Raw genomic sequence first — 17115 nt, 5'->3', positions numbered from 1 at the left:
CCTTTAGCAGAACCAAAAGTCTTGAGTTATGCAAGGACTCCCAAAACCTTTGCAAACTGGGAGCTTTGAAAGCCTAAATAGCAACATTTCATCATTGCAGGTCATTCACACACCGTCTCCTCTTGCCAGCTGAAGGGCATTGTCTGTACGTATGATGTTTGGATCCATATGTGAATCACTTACTTCAAAGACTGGTTCTGGCTGTCTTTGTGTTGAGGGGGGAGGAATCAGGCAGAAGATAACACAGTTCTATAAAATTTCATGATAAGGGTGGTGGCTTTAAACTCCACTAAAATTATTGTAAACTCGTTTTATATTTTGCGTGCTGACAGAAGGCATGCTCACAGAATTATTGACTTGTTACAATGTGGACGTTGCATGAACTCCTTCATATGTGATTTAGGGTGTCCATCCTAAAGGGATTAGTATACTTAAATGCCGGAAATCCTGGAATGCAAGATTCTCAATATGCAAACCTGAAATATTTTCTTATGTACTCAGAATAATTTTCAGAAAGGTTTATTTGGGGGTTGGTTGGGGTTTTTTTGTTTGGGGGGGGGAGAGGGGCCTTGGTTTTTTGTTTTGTTTTGGTGGGCATTTTTTTACAAATTTTAATAGAAGATCTTTAAGTCTTTGATGTGAAAATGAGTCAAACCTTCATTTCTGGGCCTACAATAACACAGAGCAAACTCTCTCTTAACTTGGGGTTTTGTCAAAGGATTCGCTGTAGCAATTGCAGTAGTCCTTTCTGCATTTCATATAATTTACTTTTTGGTTTAATTCTGTTCATTAGAGTTGTTCATCTTGATTATTGAAAACTGTTTAGATTTTTTTTTCATCTTATATTTTTGTATTGTGTGGTAGGGTGGAGAATCAAAATTTATATTTTACCTTTGTTTATAAATGTTAAACTCTGAAACTGCAGTGGGTTATACTACTTCCTCGGTCTACCTTCTGAACCATCCTCTTCTGACAACAAATTTCTTACTGGACTGATTTACATTATTTTTAGTTACAGATATTCTTGTCTTCTTGATAATCTTTTTTGGTTTAAATGCAACTGGAAAGGTAACAGTTGTGGGATTAATCCAATTTATATGAATGTTATGAATGTATAAGAATACATAGTTATCTTCCTTAACCCCACTTCCAAATTTTTCAGGCTGTTGCAACCCAGCTTTAAGGTTCATTTGGAACATTTTGCTACTTGAAGTGACATCTATTTGTGAAAATCATTCCCCTTAGGCTCAATTCAGCTCATTAGACAGAAAGGCCATTTATAAAATTTTGATAGATACAATTGTTCCCCATGATGCTTATAAGATACTACTGTAGGTGTGTACAACTTTTTGTTCCCCAGTGCTTTATCTGGAGAGCTTTTATATAGTATTTTGTTCTCTGTGTGTATCTTTTTTTTTTTTCTTTTAGTTTCCACTGGTTTTATCTCAAATATCATTAATTATATTTCCAGTTCCTATTCAGCTTTTGATGACATGGAAGTGTTTTTACATGGTCTTGGTCTAGGACACATAATAGGATTACTGAAGGTAAGTTTGTGGTGTATCTGTTATCTGTATTCATGGAAGCAAAATGCGCCTACAGCATAAAAAAAGTTCCTCACTATTGGTATATTAATTCAAATAAATTTATTAAATTAATTCAAATAAATCTATTAAACAGAAGTTTATATATAAAGTGCTGAGTTAAACTGCAATGGACTGCGTTGGATTGCGTAACTTTGATTATGTTCATTAGTCACAACATGATGTTCTCTACAAGAGTAGAGAACTCTTTCATTACTTCGATAATGGTGTTGTGTGTCTGGTTTTGTTTCTGAAAACTGAAGTAAAACATGAATGAAAAAATTAAATTAAAACAATGTTTTCTGAAATTCTTTTTAATGACAGAAACCCCTTTGTTTTACACAGGAAAAAGATATAGCTTTAAGGCAACTTCTGATCATGCAAAAAGATGAGTTAATACAGGTCAGTTTACTACTTTAGAACTTAATTTACTTTTCTCCTTTTAAATGTTTTTAATGTCTTAACTTCTCTTTATAAATGTCTAACCTTGTAAGAATTCTTTTTTTTTTTTAAGATCTGTTTTCAGAATATTCTGCAACTTCTTACATTTTAATATAGACAGACTTTTTCTGAAGTACGTAATCCCATAGATCACCCTTGAAATCTTGGATCTTCTCTGCCTAGATCTCTGTATGAAGTGGAATTCCCCAGTATTTCTTTGCTGCAATGATGTGGGAGTTGGAGTGAGCAGGAAATAATTCTGTTTTAAATTTTACTTGTTACCACTTTTAGTATTTAAGTATGTTTTCCCTGAAAGCAAATCAATGCTCAGATTAGCAGTAGATAACCCTAAACAACTACTTTAAATGTGGTTCTCCTTCGTGAGGTGGTAATTTCTGTTGAGAAAACAAGAGCTGTCTTACAATGTGGAATTCCATATCCCACACAGGTTTGTAAAACCTTACCAAAAAAAAGAAAAAGAGAAGGATAGAAGATTTGGTTTCTTACGGTTTACGGCAGCTAGGATTTTTGCTGTTATGCAGGACTAAGGGATGCATTATTACAAGGTTTTTGTTTCCAGTTCAGTTAGGGTGGTTGCTTTTCCTTAGTCTTTACTGGAATTATTCCTGTGGGAAATGAAAGACTTCCTGTGCTTATAGGAAGATGCCATAATAAAATCCAATTATATGAGTTTCCTTGGAACAACATGAGTACTTCAGGCCGCAGGATTCTTCTGAGTACTCTGTACCTGGCCTGGGATACCAAAAACGCCTCATTAAAATAGCTGCTTCAAGACTGCTCCCTGTCACTGATGCTAGCCATGTCCTCAGTGTCGGCTTTTTTCCTATTGTGGTGCCAAGGGGGCATGTGTTCTAGTGGCTGGAACCAACATTTGCATACAGATGTTAATATGCCTTCAGAGTTGGTGTCACAAGGATGTTTTGTGTGAACTTTTGTACCTGAGTGGAGTTTCGGTGTTTGACTGTAATTTTGTATTCTCAGAGGGTGCACGTATAGGGAGCTTTGTCAATGAAGAGATTTTTAACAGTTCAATTGACCTGAATATTTTAAGGCATGCCAGTGTGTTCCAATGTTACTGCTTTTCTGAAGCCTCGGGATCATGCCCATTAGACAGCATCCTGGTGTGGGCTATATATGAATCCTAAAGCCCCCTTTGGCAGGAATTTAGCTCTTAAAGGAGATTTTTTTCTGGCTTTCGTCTCATCACTGTGTGAGCTGTTGTCTTGGTCATGATTGCATTAAACTGCAAATCTGACTGAGTATGTGTTCATATTGATCACCTGTTTTGGTGTTGTAATTGTTACTTGTTTTTGTCTAGGGGACAATGGGATAAGGGGAGAGAATTGTGGACTTCAGTGAATGGCTAAGCCTTATGGTTCCCTTGTTGAAGGGGTATAATTTCACACAAACTGATAACTTCTGTTTCAGTGTTTTAACGTGTTTGAGACTCCGTATTACAAAGAGGGATTTTTTTGACAAACTGAAATAAACACGTGGATCAGCTGCTCTTGCACAGGAAGATTATAGGAACAGAATTATTTTGCTTCTTAGCTCCGCAACAGCAGGAAACAGCAGTTCCTGCAAAACTAGTTGTGCTTTGTGCATGGACATGAATTAATTAGTGAGTCTTCAACTGAGAATTTTAAAAATGACATAACACTCCTGGCTTATTAGCACTTCATAAGTTATCCTGAATTCTTGATGGAGTCTAGTTTTAGAGTTCTACTAACAGTTTCTCCCCACACCGCTGATAGAACAAATCTAATCAGTTTCCTCGTAACTCCAGAGTCGAAAGTTTTTAGTGTGATGGCAGATCTTCAGCTAACAGCCAGCTATTTTAAAGAGCCTGGATCTTATTACTACAAAGATTAATGATGACCTCTGATGGATGCCTCTGAACCAAGCTGCTTTGTATCCAGAGAACTGGGGAGAAATGCTGTCACTAACATGATACACTTTCCTCCATCAAACAATATCAGAAAGATATTTTCTCTGTAAATATCTTTATCTGTGCTCTACAACAGAGCCTAAACAATGACTCTTTCAAGCTGAAGTCCTTACATTCCTTACACTTACAAACTGTTCCATACTGAGACAAGTCTGTTCAATATACTGGGTCATGTCCATTCAACATTTGAAGGTTTTTGTCTGATTCTGTGCTACTCATAACACTCGGTTCTTTTTTGTCTATTTTTCTTGAGCATTGGTCTCACAAGATAGCAATAAAAGTAATTTTACTTCTGGATGCATTTAGGATTGAGAAGGTTACTTTCTCACATGTTTATTAGTTTAGACTAAGAGAAATTGACATCCTGTTCTGGATTTGAGATTGAATAATGAAAATTGACACATCAAAATTCAAAATATAACCCAGAAGTTTAACTTCTCCTTTAGAGAACTACCTGATCTGTGTGCTTCCATATCACAGTTCCAGGACTGTCCTTCCTCTACTCACACTCCTTGCAAAAAAACCCAACATTTAATATTTGGCAGAAAATTGTCAGGTTATTAAAATCAGTGGCCACTTGAGCAAGATGGCAAGGATGCAAGAGTTCATGCATAACTTCACTGTTTTATCAGAGAAGTGTGTCATCTTTCGTGTGTTGAGGCAATCTGCTATTCGCCTCTTTTTTTCTGTCATCCTTTAGACAGAAACAAAAGGTCACATTGATGCTGGAGCCTGAGTTTGGGGCATGTGTTTTCAGGGGTTAGGTTTTATTACTTTATTTAGTTAAGTTAGAGTTGATGTGCCTAGAATCAAAATCTAGACTGTGCATAGTCTGTTTTACAGATAAAAGCAAGTTCTTGTACAACACTTGTACATTTTTAAACATATGGCCACTTCACAATAATATTTGCGTTATTTGGACTGCAGAGTTTAATTGAACCAACACCAACTTAAAAGCTTGCTTATCCATAAGGAAGAACGGCACCTTGCACTGTGCTTGTTCCATGCATTCATCATTGCATGAATAGTCAGGTTCTGGATAACCCTCATGTTCAGCAGAGATGGTCTAGAAAGGGAAAATGTCTTCTTTGGGAAGTAGTTTGAACTGATTTATATGCTTTCTGTCTGTTAAGTTGTGCACCTAGTACCTCTGAATTCAGAATTACTGTGGTGGTGGAAGGTTTTATCTATGATGACTTTTATCACATTCTTTACTTCCTAAACCTTATCTTCAAGATGTGGTGGTGCTTACTCACTGATCCATTTGCAGAAGGATGAAATTATGTTTTAGTTGTAGGGAAACAAAGTACATCATTTTCCTGATACGCTGGTCAGAAAGCTGTATCCTGATTTGCGTTTTCCAGGAATGAGAAGACAGAGTCAGAAGCAAACAGTCTTTGCAATAGTTCCTGCTTTATGCAGGATAGTTTTCCTATTCAAGAATAACTGCTGTTCTGTCATTGGAAGAGCTAATTTGATTTGTTAATTATAATTAAAAGTAAACTTGCTGCTCTTGTATAAATTGGCTTACTTCTGCCTCATGAAATGACTGCTGTAATGCTTTGTAAGCACTAAGGAAACATTAGTTTATACCAGATAGGACTCCACAAGGCGAACTTGAGAACTAATTAGTTGAGCAAACTTACAGTTCAAAATAAGTAAAGCAAATTATTTCTAGGAAGTCCTGATCTTTCTCTCTTAATGCTGCTAGTGATATTTACCAAAGAGACTTGAGTACAATTCGTTCAGGTACCCATGGCAACCTATTGGAAACAGAAGTTTTTGACACCTGTAGTTAAATTCCTGATTAATATTGTTGGGATTTTACATTACTGAAGAACTTACTTGTCTATAGACTTAAGAAGTTGTTTTGAAATATTTAAAGACACACTTGTGAGCCTGTACTTACGTGTTACCTGTGATTTCTGTTTTGTGGAGCCACGATGAACACTGGGCATCGTAAACAACAGCCTTGTGTAAAGCAAATGTTTCTCCAGGCACCTTCTCTTCCCTAGAATTGCTGCTCAGCACCATCCAAGGAACTGAGACTGCCTGGCATTTTGATCTGATATGTGTTGTCAGCTGTTCATTCAAAATTCTTTCTGCAATAATTGCAAAAATCTAGAGACTGCAAACACTAATATCTTACGAATTTCTGAGGCTCCAGCAGGCTCTAACATCAGTAAGAGCCCTATATGTTCTAGCTGTGGAGACTGGGGAATCCTTGCAGTCTCAAATTCCAGAGTGGTCCACTCCTGCTGAGTCCAGGTACTCAGCTGGACAGTTAGGAACAAAGTCATACTTGGAGATGGCATTACAAATTTTTTCACTTGTGTGGAGAAGCATCCTTAGGGCTGCTAACGTCAGAAGTCCTGTGTTGTACAGCAGCCTGTCAGATGAGCAAGGAAAAGTATTGAATGTGCCACAGAAGCACATCTCTTTTAACAAATTGATTATTATTTTTTCTTTATTTAAGTGTTCTGCAAGAAAACTCAGCCTAGGATTTAAATAGGAGTTAAATTTTAATCCGAGATAGTTGATGGGTAACACAGCTGACAGTGTTTTCTGTCCCAGTCATCACTTGGAGAATCTCAGTTATGTAGTGAGTAACTTCTGAGGAAAATTGTGCCTTTCTTCAGCTAAAAAAGGCAGTAAGCCTTGAACTCTTCAGAACTTTTCGGTTGTTTGCAGCATTAGTCAAGAGTAGCAAATACGAACTGATTTGAGTTTAGGGACTGTATAGCTGATGTTGAGTAGTATTTAGGCTTAGTCTTAATTTCAGGTGAGAAATCTATTCTGAGTTTATAAGTATGATGTCCTTTAGATATATCAAAAGGCTGTTTTTACAGGCTATTTCATGGTAGAAACATCTGGATGAATGTTTTTTTAACATCATATTCTCTCTCTTTCTACTAGTTTCTGATCATTTGAATTTTTGGAAATAGAACCAACTAGATTTCTTTGTAGATGTAACTTATTTTTAAAATGAGATTCTATAAGAAATTAAGATTTTAAAAGGTATCATGTCTTATGAGACCAGTTTCTCTGGAAAAAAATAGACGCCTAAAAGTTCGTAAAAGCCCTTCTTAAAATCTGGCCTCTTTCTGTAAAATTAGCCATTTGATGCTGATTTGATGGTTTCCATTCTTTCTTTCTGAGTTAATGCTGTATCAATATCATGATGATTGGTTATATAAAAAATGACTGAGATGATTCTGAAATAGGGGAGCATAACATCCTAATAACAGGGGTACTTATAAATACTGCCATTCATTTTTTTTTAATAAACCTTAAATGGATTTTCTGAGTATCCTGTGCAATTTCTGTTTGGCTGTTCCACAGCTCTTGTAATTTTGTTTTGCATCACTGAATAATTTTATTTTTTACTTTGGCAGTTACGTACACTGCAGTTGGTTGCAATAACTTAAAAGCAACTTCTTTTGACTCTTAATAATGAGAAACTAGTGCAATAAATGGTACTGTACTGTTAAGTCTAATAAGTATTAAATAATATTTGGAATTATACTTTAAATTTAGATTGGCATTACAAATCCTGGCGATCAGCAGAAACTCCTAGGTGCTACTAAGGAGCTACAAACAGAAGAAATAAGAATTGGAGACCTTCCTGAAGTGATGAAGCTGGAATTGAGGTATTGACTGTGTATCTAAGCAATTGGAAGTGAAATATGAACTGTTCAAGGTGACAGCATTGTTTTCTATACCTCAAAGGTAAAATTCTCTCACACCTTATCCCATACATAACATTCATGAGAGTTAGTGGATTATGAGGACGGGTGGTACGTGTGTTTTGTACAATGGAAGTTGGAAGCTTAGATTCCTGTTGTAGGAATCTGTCTGTGGGTTATATTGCCATTACATGCCATTACTTTGGCCATCTTTTTGAGTGGTGAATCCTTTCTTTGTACCTCAAACAGGGTTTCATGGCCTTGCTGTGCAGGGTTTTCATATAATAAACTCTGAAACTGGCTTCTCAGGCTCCAGTATTAACTCATTATTTAATTTCTCTGATAGACTTCAGTGAGCAGATATTATTATTTTTCCATGGAAATGAGGTCTTACCCTCCTTGCTTCCCCATGCTTCAAGAGCGTCGTGGACCCTTACAAACCGCACATGATGTGGTCTCTCTAGGTCTCCATTGTGTCTGTAGACAAGGCAGGCTGTATTAATCTTGCAATCAAATTTGTCTGATTGTAAGATGCAACAAAAAGATGCGTGGAAGGGAGAGATGTGTGTAATTTCTGCATAGGACTTTAATTTTCAACTGATGAATTAATTACTTCTGTATTTCTGTCTTAACTCATAAATGCGAATTCTGTGTAGATTCGGGATTTTTTCCTTGTTTTTCTCTTCCACTGGAAGCAGCTTTAACTGGCTTCTAAAAGGATTCTTTTTTATATTACAAATCAATAACTTTGTAAGATATTTTCCTTATCATAGATTGTATATGTCAGTAGAAGTAGATTTCTAAGGAATCCATTTTTTAAGAAAGTCCTTCAAACTGCCATTCCAACTTGATATTTTTCCCATTATTCGTTCTTTCTCACAGCCCTAAGCATCAGCTCTGCAATACTTCTCATACTTCTTGTATAGTCTTGTGCAGTCCCATGAAAGCCAGGCCTGAGCTGAGAGGAACATCCCTCAGCAACCTTATTAAACTCATCAGTCCCCTCAACACCGGTAGAGCACTTCCCCCATCCAGGACATAAAGAAGTATGAAGGCTATAGTAAGTGCAAAGGTGTCCTAAGATTTCTTAAACCTCTTATCCTCTATTTTGCTGGGTAAATATCATTTTTTTTCCAGAAGAGAGACCTAGACTTGAATTTAGATTCTGTGCTCTTTTCTCTCCTCTTTTTACTTCTCAGAATTATAGAAGAATTGCTCCTGAAAATAGGATTAGTTTGATATTTTAATTTGCAAAAGTTTAGAGATGGACTTGGGCAGAAGACTGTGGCTTGCCTTTCAGAGGCTTTAGTCGGTTAGTTGAACTGTGGTTGTTTAATCTGGAGAAGACTGGTTTGGAGGTACTGCTCCTTCCTCATACGGTAGCTGCATCACTAGTAAATTAGCTTCGCTGTGCTCCTTTATTTCTTCCCAGTCCCACCACCATTTGCATATCATTGTGTTGCCTTGTTTGCAGTGGCCTGGCTGGAAAAAACTCCTTGCATCTTGTCTACTCATTAAATAACTTTCTACTGTCTAGAAAAGTAAGGGTTTAGTTCCTCTTTGCAGTGTGTCTCTCTCCCTCTTGACTAGTGACCTGACAGCTGTGCTGCTACTGTTAGATATTTCTTCCCCCTCCAAAATGCTAGGGAGAGCTGTCTGCATTATAGAGGTACTATAAAGCTAGATAGACTCTTCATTAGTCATCTTGTTCATTAGACTGAAGAATGTGCTTAGGTTCAAGTTCATTCTGTACATGTTGCCATCCTTTGGAGGCAGATAATACTGCCAAAACCACCACTAACCCATGGTCCTAAGCACCATGTCTACCCGTCTTTTAAGTGCCTCTAGGGATGGCAATCCCACCACTTCCCTGGGTAGCCTGTTCCAATGTTTGATAACCCTTTCAGTGAAGAAATTTTTCCTAATACCCGATCTAAATCTCCCGTGATGTGGTTCTGCGATTGTCTTTTGTGCCTTGGCTACATGAGTCTGTCTAGTAAGTACTCCACTCCTGTCTAGTCATTCTTACATATACTGATTGTTCCTGTGCCTGTATCTGTATCCATTACTGTGTTTATACAAAAGAGGCTTTGCAGCCTGCTTGAGGTACGTTTTTGCAGCATGATGCCAAGTTTGAGCTGTGGGATGTAGGAGAACGTACAGGGCATTTGGGGGAAGCTCTTGAAAGACTGAGATGGGCTTGGAAGAGCAAGGTGTCCATGTCCTAATACAGGACCTTGATGCTTCTTCTAGTCTGTGAGAAGATTTCTCCATCAAAACAAGTACCTGTGTACTTTCAGAAGAGAATCCAAGTGCAAACTAGTACATGTGCTGTAAGACTGAAGAACCAAAGTTCCGGCACGCAAGAGGGTACAAACCAGTTTGATATGGATACACCATAAATACTCTGACAGCACCTGAGCCATTCTTATTAAAATAGAGGTTTTGCTGCTGAGCTGAGGTAGTCGGCCAGGCATCTGGGCGTCTAGCTGTCCAAGTTAGGCACCTTTAGGAAAGGACGTTGACCCTTCAGCAAGGGATAATTAGCTGCGTTTAAAGAGGACTTTGCCCAGCTTAAGCTTCATGCATTTTTATGCTAGAAGTGTATGCTTTTTTGAGATTGGTCCATAGTGGTGCTTAATATATACATTCAAGCAGAAAGCTTAAAAATTTGAACAGAGGTAGTAAGTGGAGAATTACAAAAAGTTAACAGTTCACTGCAAGTATGGCCAAGTACAATAAAAAATACACATGACGTCTGGTGCAGTCTCACACACCAGTGACATGTGGAATTCCTACTACAGTATGGTTTTAGCTCATACGTAGCTCTCAAAACCAGATAATGATTGATTGATTAAAGATTGAAGTACACTAAATATGACAGCATTTCAGCTACAGCAGGCACTGCATAGTTTTCTAGAAAATGGCTTGACATGTATTCTAGGAATCTGACCTTGAGACTAAAATCATAGGCTGTGTTTACATGCTATTATATAAAGATTTTACTTCCTGCTTGTTCAAAGTCATTCTGTGAGGAGGAAAATCAGTCATTAAGTCATAGAAAAACTAACATAGTAGAAAATGTTGAACTGATTGATTATAAACTCACAGAGTGTCTAGCACTGTTTAGCCACTGGTGTTTTGACAGCCATTAATTCTTTTTAAAAGTGATTATTTTTTGAAAACGTTATTTCCATTTGCAAATATAAGAACGTCACCGCAACAGATATAAAATTATCTGAAAATGTTTTTTAAGAACTATTATTCATATAATAGGTATGAGAAGTAGAAGTGTTTTTCTTTTCCTGTTTTTTTTTCCTCCCCATTTCATGCCTATGGCATACTTTATTTTTTTCTGAGAATCCTTCCAGAATTCCTAAAAATAATTTCCTTTGTGACAAAACACAGAAGGTGCCATAGCTGATCCTAGCCAGCTGAGAAGTTATCTAAGTAGAAGGAAATTTACATGAGCACGGCTTGACTGTAGTAATGTCGGAGAAACTGTCAGACTATGTCCAGATGTGATTATTTTGTGATTTTTTCACTCTAAATGTTCAGTTATATTGTTCTGAAATAAATAATAATTTATTTTATAAAAACAAGCTAATAAACTTTCTTACTTCCCTGACTTCATAAAAACCATGAACAGGCTTGGGTTTTTACCTCCAGCATCCCTTCTGATGCTTCTGTATATTTCTGTTTTAAGTGTTAAAGTCTTAACAGTTTGGCAGTGTTGCAAATCACAGATGTCCTGGGCAGTGTTGGAAACTTTACTCATGAACGATCTTGTGCCAAAGTTGAAGGAAAACAGACTATTGGCTAAATTCTGTCTCTGTTTAGATACTGGCCTGTAGCTTAGTTTGGGAAATTTTATGTGTATCTTTTTGCCATCAGAAGCAACAGCAAGTAAGGTTGTGAGTGTGTTACATCTAGGTTTAGTAGCAGATTGCCCTAGGGAAAAGAACAACATTGGGGGTCTGAATTAATTTTTTCAGATGCTTCCATAAATGTAACAAGCAGTCCTGCCATAGCAACTTAAAATTGTCTCTTGTTTTGGCCCTTCTTATTAGTCACCTGAATGGCTTATCACTAGTGGAAACTTTTCTACTGGAGGTACAGATGCTTCTCAGGGGTTTCAGGGTTTAAGAGCTCACTCTGTAAAAACAAATGGATGATATTCCTTGTCCCCCTTTCCTCTGGCCGGTCAAGGGCAACAACGTTTGGACAGGACCGTGACTCGTAACTAACACTCTCTGAGGCTACAGTAAAATAAATTGACTGAGAGTCAAGTGGAAGAAGTAGAAACTTCACATTGAAATTAATGTATTAAATTTTTCTATCCTTTACTCTACTCTTTGGCAATACTGATCAAACTAATTTTTCAGAGTTCAGAGTCTTCCTGCTTGTATTTCGCCACTAAGTATAAACTTTCTTCAAAATAGATAACATCAGATATTTTAGGCTTTGAGGAATGTATTTCCAGATCCAGGGGCCAAGTCAATATTACCGGATTCTTCTTTCTTCCACTATGCTGGAGACTAAATGACTCTTAGCCTAGTCATTTCAGGCCTAGCTCCAAAGCAATAAACCAGATTTTTTCTTTTTTGTTCCCCGCTTCTTCCTCAAAAATGTAAGCTGTAGGTCAGGAACATTAATAAGTCAGCATAAAATTGATTATAAATTCTCTGTTTCTGGTGTTGCAAGACTGTGATCTGTGTGCACGTATGCACAGGAAAACAGTGTGTTGCAGTTGTTATGCATAATGTGTCACAAAATTACTTATGGAGCAGGTAATGGAATGTTTTCATTGATAATACAGGATTGATGAGAGTTAGAAACAGATGTGGAGGTTAACAGAATGTTTCCGAAAAGCTTTTGGGTGACACTTTTTCAGGTTGCAGTGTGTCTTACTAGCTGAATATTCCAGATAACCGAATGATTTGTTGTCCTTCCAAAAGGGGGGGTGCAGAACCAACTTGCTAAGTTGTTAAATGTAATGTTTAACTGCCCTGTTTCAAAATGACACTGGATTTTTTTTTTATGCAGTGAAACTGCATGTCTGATTCACTCACTAGCCAATGTTGAAAATGCTTAGATAATATCAGCTTGCAAAAAGTTACAGCCTTTAACAAATAACAGAATATCGTTTTATTTTTGTAGTGGAGATGAATTCCTCAAGTTTCTTCAGAAGTTGAATAAAGAGTGTAGTAAGCTGACTGTTCCTGTGCAGACCATAAATAAGCATTTCCTTAAGAATTCTCACAAGGTATTCAACCAAAGAAAGACTGATTTAGAGTATATTATTCTATTCTAGACAAGTATTCTACCTTGTAAAATGAAAAATATGAATACTCATCAACATCTTGATTATTGTCTAGTTATATAGAGCTGTCCAATGCTCTTTCTCTAAAGAACACCTTGTTTTAATAATTTATTTTGAAGAGTTAAGCCACCCAGTTAAAGGAGATAGATCTGTTTCTTTGTGGTTCTGCTGGTAGGGGAGTTAGGGTGACAAAACGTTCCCACAAAGGCTGATAGACAATAGTAGATCATGTTGTGCATAAACCATATAATAAAAACCCAGCATAAATGCAGTTATAACCTTTTTCTGACACTGTCTTTTATGATATGTTAACTGAGGAATAATAAATGATAATCTATGGTAATTCTGGCAAATAACTACTAACTATTAACAGATAGTGCTGCAGTGGACACCGACTGAAAGTTTTATTGAAGTCTGCAAAGACATGATTTGCAGTGTTGAAAAGCTGGGAGAAGAAGTTACCAAACTGAAGGACCTGTTGGAGAAGGTGGGTATGTGTGAGTGAGGCTGCTAAATACTGTGTACAAGTTTCTGCATGCAACCTCGGATGTGACATCCATCAGTGAAATGTTTTGTACCTGGTCTGGCACAGGCTCTTTAGCTGTAGCTTGGACATTGCATCTTCCTCTCCCCCATCCACCTTTCCATGGACAGAATGAGAAATAATCTAGAATATTCGACAGCAGCGTGGACGGTCACCAAAGGAAGGCGTAGTCAGCCTTTTTCTTTCTACCACAGGAAATAATTAAGTTGAATGTATCCCTGTGCTCTTGGACAACCACTGTGGCATAAATGCCACTGTGAATACTTCCACTCTTACTCCTTAATTAAGGAATCTTCTGTTTGGAATTATTGACTCACAAAGAAGATACCAAAGTTTTATGGATTGGATGGGAGGCATCCCAGATAACTGCAGAGTGACAAAAGAAGAGGGTGGGAGAGGTCAAGGCTAGATGTTAGCACCACATCAGTCATTCTCAAACCAACACAATGACACGCTCTTGTCAGATGGGGTCATTTTAAGTAATAGGCTACTAAAAGGAATGGCTGCTGGGATAGAGTAAATGGAGCATCAGTGTCAGAAAGGAATCTGTTGCTGAACGAAGCCATGTGGAACTTAGACCTTGAGTATAATGCTACTAATGCAATTTCCTGTAGCTTAAGTAAATTTAATGTAATATAACAGCCTTCTCCCAATAAATCAGTTAACAGCAAATGTATTTAAGAGGTAGATTGAGGTAGTGGCAAAGAACGTTTTAGCTATTTGTGTTCCTTTTTTTATGTATGCAGAAACCAATTGTATGTATATATTTGCCTCCTGTATGTGCAGGCCAGTTATAAGGGCTGGCGGGTATCTGAGTTAGGTGCCACTTGACTTTACTCTCATCTGTACTTAAGGTTTTATAGCTGTCAAGATGAAGCACGGCGGCTCTGTACCCAGTGTTAAACAGAGGTGTTAAATGTTAGCCTTCTAATTACTTCAAAAATACAATTCCCATTCTCTCAAAATACAGCAGTGTTTTATGAATTTCACTGAGGAAGACTTTAACACAAAAAATTTTTGTACTACTTAATTTATGGTGGGGCACTCTTGAATGAGTAGAGCACCGAAACATTTATTATGAAAAGTGCCAATTTAAGTGAAACAGTTAAACCTCTTAGATAATAAGTTTGTATAAGTTCCCTTAAAATCTCCAGTACTGTTTGCTAAGCTTAGTCATTACAAGACTTTGCCAGCAGTACGTGTTATGTCTGCAGCATATAATTTTTGAAAGCTGGCCTTCCAAGTGTCATAAACTAAGGTGGGGAATCCAGACGTAACCCTGCTGCACTTCATGATGAGGCTTCACTGAGCTTCAACATGTGTTTGAGCAGGCACTTGTAAAGTACTTGCCATTCGCCCTTCAATTTCAAGGAAGCCTGATCTGTTACGTATTTAACTTGCTGTTCTAATAAACAGTTGGTTTACTAATTAAATGGCAAAAGTTCTGGTTAAAATATTTGAGTTTAAATGTTTTGTAATTACATTTTTGTAGCATCTCTTAGCAGTGTGTTTTACCCTTGAGGAATTAAGTTTGTAAACAAACAGTTTGTTTTTCTAATATATATTACAGAATGATTGAGTATCACGTTTATTTCAATTGAAGTAGGGCACAGACAGACAGTGAGAAATAATAGCAATACTAGATGCATGGACAGTCTTAGGACTGGCTACTTTATCGCATACTTAAGAAGCTTTCACGCTAACTTTCTTTTTCTTTGTTGCACTTTTTACATGAACTTAACATGTACGTCAGCATGAACAGAAGAACGACCCCAGCCGAGTGAAACTTCCAGAAAAAGCACCCACCTTGGAAAAAAGATTAGTAAAAACGGGAGCGGTAACGTTGCTTGGATTTGGTTTTTTCTTCTTTATAACTAAGTTAATGGTAAAGAAAACCTGACTTTTAAGTTTAGTGCTATGAATAATTCTGGAAAACCTGGTCACATTACGCTTCTGTTCAGTATATGCAGCTGAGCTGAAGTCTTGTGAAAATTTGTGTAGTTTCTCATCATATCAGTAGTATTTGCATACAGTAAATACTTTGATCTAGAAATAAAGTTATTAGAAATTAAAACTGCTACTTAAATATATCTTAAGGTTTTATTTTCAAAATTATTTTTGGTATAGACAACAGGGCTATGATCTTGTCAAAGCTCCTTTTGGCATGAAGCTGTAATTATTGCTTACTAATTGCTAATTTCATTTTTACTTTTAGCTGTTGTTCAGAGGTGAATATAAGCAAATAATTCTGATTATATCATATGTTTGTATTTAAAATGATGATGCAGGTGTGTTTTGGGAGTTGGGAGATTTAAAATATTTTAAATATCTCATGCAGCTTATGTTGATGAAGATCTTTTCTCTTGCAGTTTTTCATATGAGTCTGTCACATGAAATACTTCCTGCTGAGGTGTACGTTTTCTTTGTCACAATCACAAGATTGGAGATGTCATTACATGTTGCCTCAAAAGTCATTTCCCACTAAACTATGATAGTCAAATTATGCCTGAAATATATCTCCTCAGGGATACTTTCTTCTGTTAAGAGTTTCATCACATCTATTAAAAGGATTATAACAGTCCTTTGCTATAAGAATGTAAGCAACTTAGAAGGCATGGCAGCATGTTTTTTCTTGGTCTGGTCTTTCAGCAGCTTCATGTTTGGGAGTAATTTGTTTCTTAATATTTTCGCCACTTAAAAAGGTGTTTGTAATTCTGCAGTGAAACATTAATATCTGTTTTTCAGCTGGTTACCGAATCATCTATGTTGGAAAAAAGGGAATCGGTGTAAGGAATTCAAATTACACGTTTTGGCAGACTTCAGTAAATATCTGTAAAAATCCTGAATGTTTCTGAAGGGACATTCCTCTATCAAAATAAAACAGAAGCAGTGTAGAAAAACCTAAGCCTCAACAGGTGTCTCCTCTGTTTTCAGAGATGTTGTGTGGAGTCTTAATCTTTGATGTTCCCTCCAGAGACTACTAATGAGAAGATAAAAGCCTGAGTGCTACTCCAGTTGCTGTCACAGTTGTTCTCTCCTTTTTGTTTTAGAAAACTAAGTTGGATGTTAGTATGTTTCTTTGTTACTGCAATTGTTACACTTCCTTTCCTCCCAGGTTTATCCTTCAATGCACAGAACATCCTACAGAGCGATGAGGACGGAAGCAAATAAAACAGAAGTTGGTGGTTTTTTCCCATTCTGTTCCCAGTTTCGGGTCAGAGTGGATAAGCTGTATTCCTCACCACCACCATCTACCAGCAAAAGTGAAGTGCACATACTATCAGCATACTGAATTGAACCAACAAAGTATAGAAAAGGAAATATTTTAAAAATAGTTCTCTATTTCTTGATGTTACCTTATAATTAATCCTGAATTTATAAGACGTATATCTCAAAAGGAAGAAGCCATGGAAATGGAAACATCCATGGAAATACAAAAATCTGTAAAGCACAGTTCTAACTGTTTGTCATACGTGTGGATCTTTATATATACACAGCACTTCTTCTCTAATTCGCCCAAAATGCAATTCAGGTGCAGTTCCCAGTGGTGGGATGGCTCACAAGTATTA

At 36.9% G+C, this 17115-nt stretch overlaps 1 protein-coding gene across 1 annotated transcript in view; it reads left to right on the top strand.

Moving 5' to 3' along the window:
• ASZ1 (ankyrin repeat, SAM and basic leucine zipper domain containing 1) overlaps positions 1-16847 on the top strand; it is a 41995-nt gene extending 25148 nt beyond the window's left edge. The window contains exons 8-14 of the mRNA XM_063324210.1: positions 1472-1547; positions 1929-1985; positions 7531-7643; positions 12840-12945; positions 13376-13489; positions 15300-15383; positions 16662-16847. Of these exons, the coding sequence (XP_063180280.1) occupies positions 1472-1547; positions 1929-1985; positions 7531-7643; positions 12840-12945; positions 13376-13489; positions 15300-15383; positions 16662-16838 (727 nt within the window). The 3' untranslated portion in view covers positions 16839-16847. The remainder of the gene's footprint in view (positions 1-1471; positions 1548-1928; positions 1986-7530; positions 7644-12839; positions 12946-13375; positions 13490-15299; positions 15384-16661) is intronic.
• The last annotated feature ends 268 nt before the right edge of the window (positions 16848-17115 follow it).

The sequence above is a fragment of the Chroicocephalus ridibundus genome, chromosome 1 (assembly GCF_963924245.1).
Source record: "Chroicocephalus ridibundus chromosome 1, bChrRid1.1, whole genome shotgun sequence".
In the NCBI taxonomy this organism is placed as follows: domain Eukaryota; kingdom Metazoa; phylum Chordata; class Aves; order Charadriiformes; family Laridae; genus Chroicocephalus; species Chroicocephalus ridibundus.
This window is presented reverse-complemented; position numbering and strand designations above follow the sequence as displayed.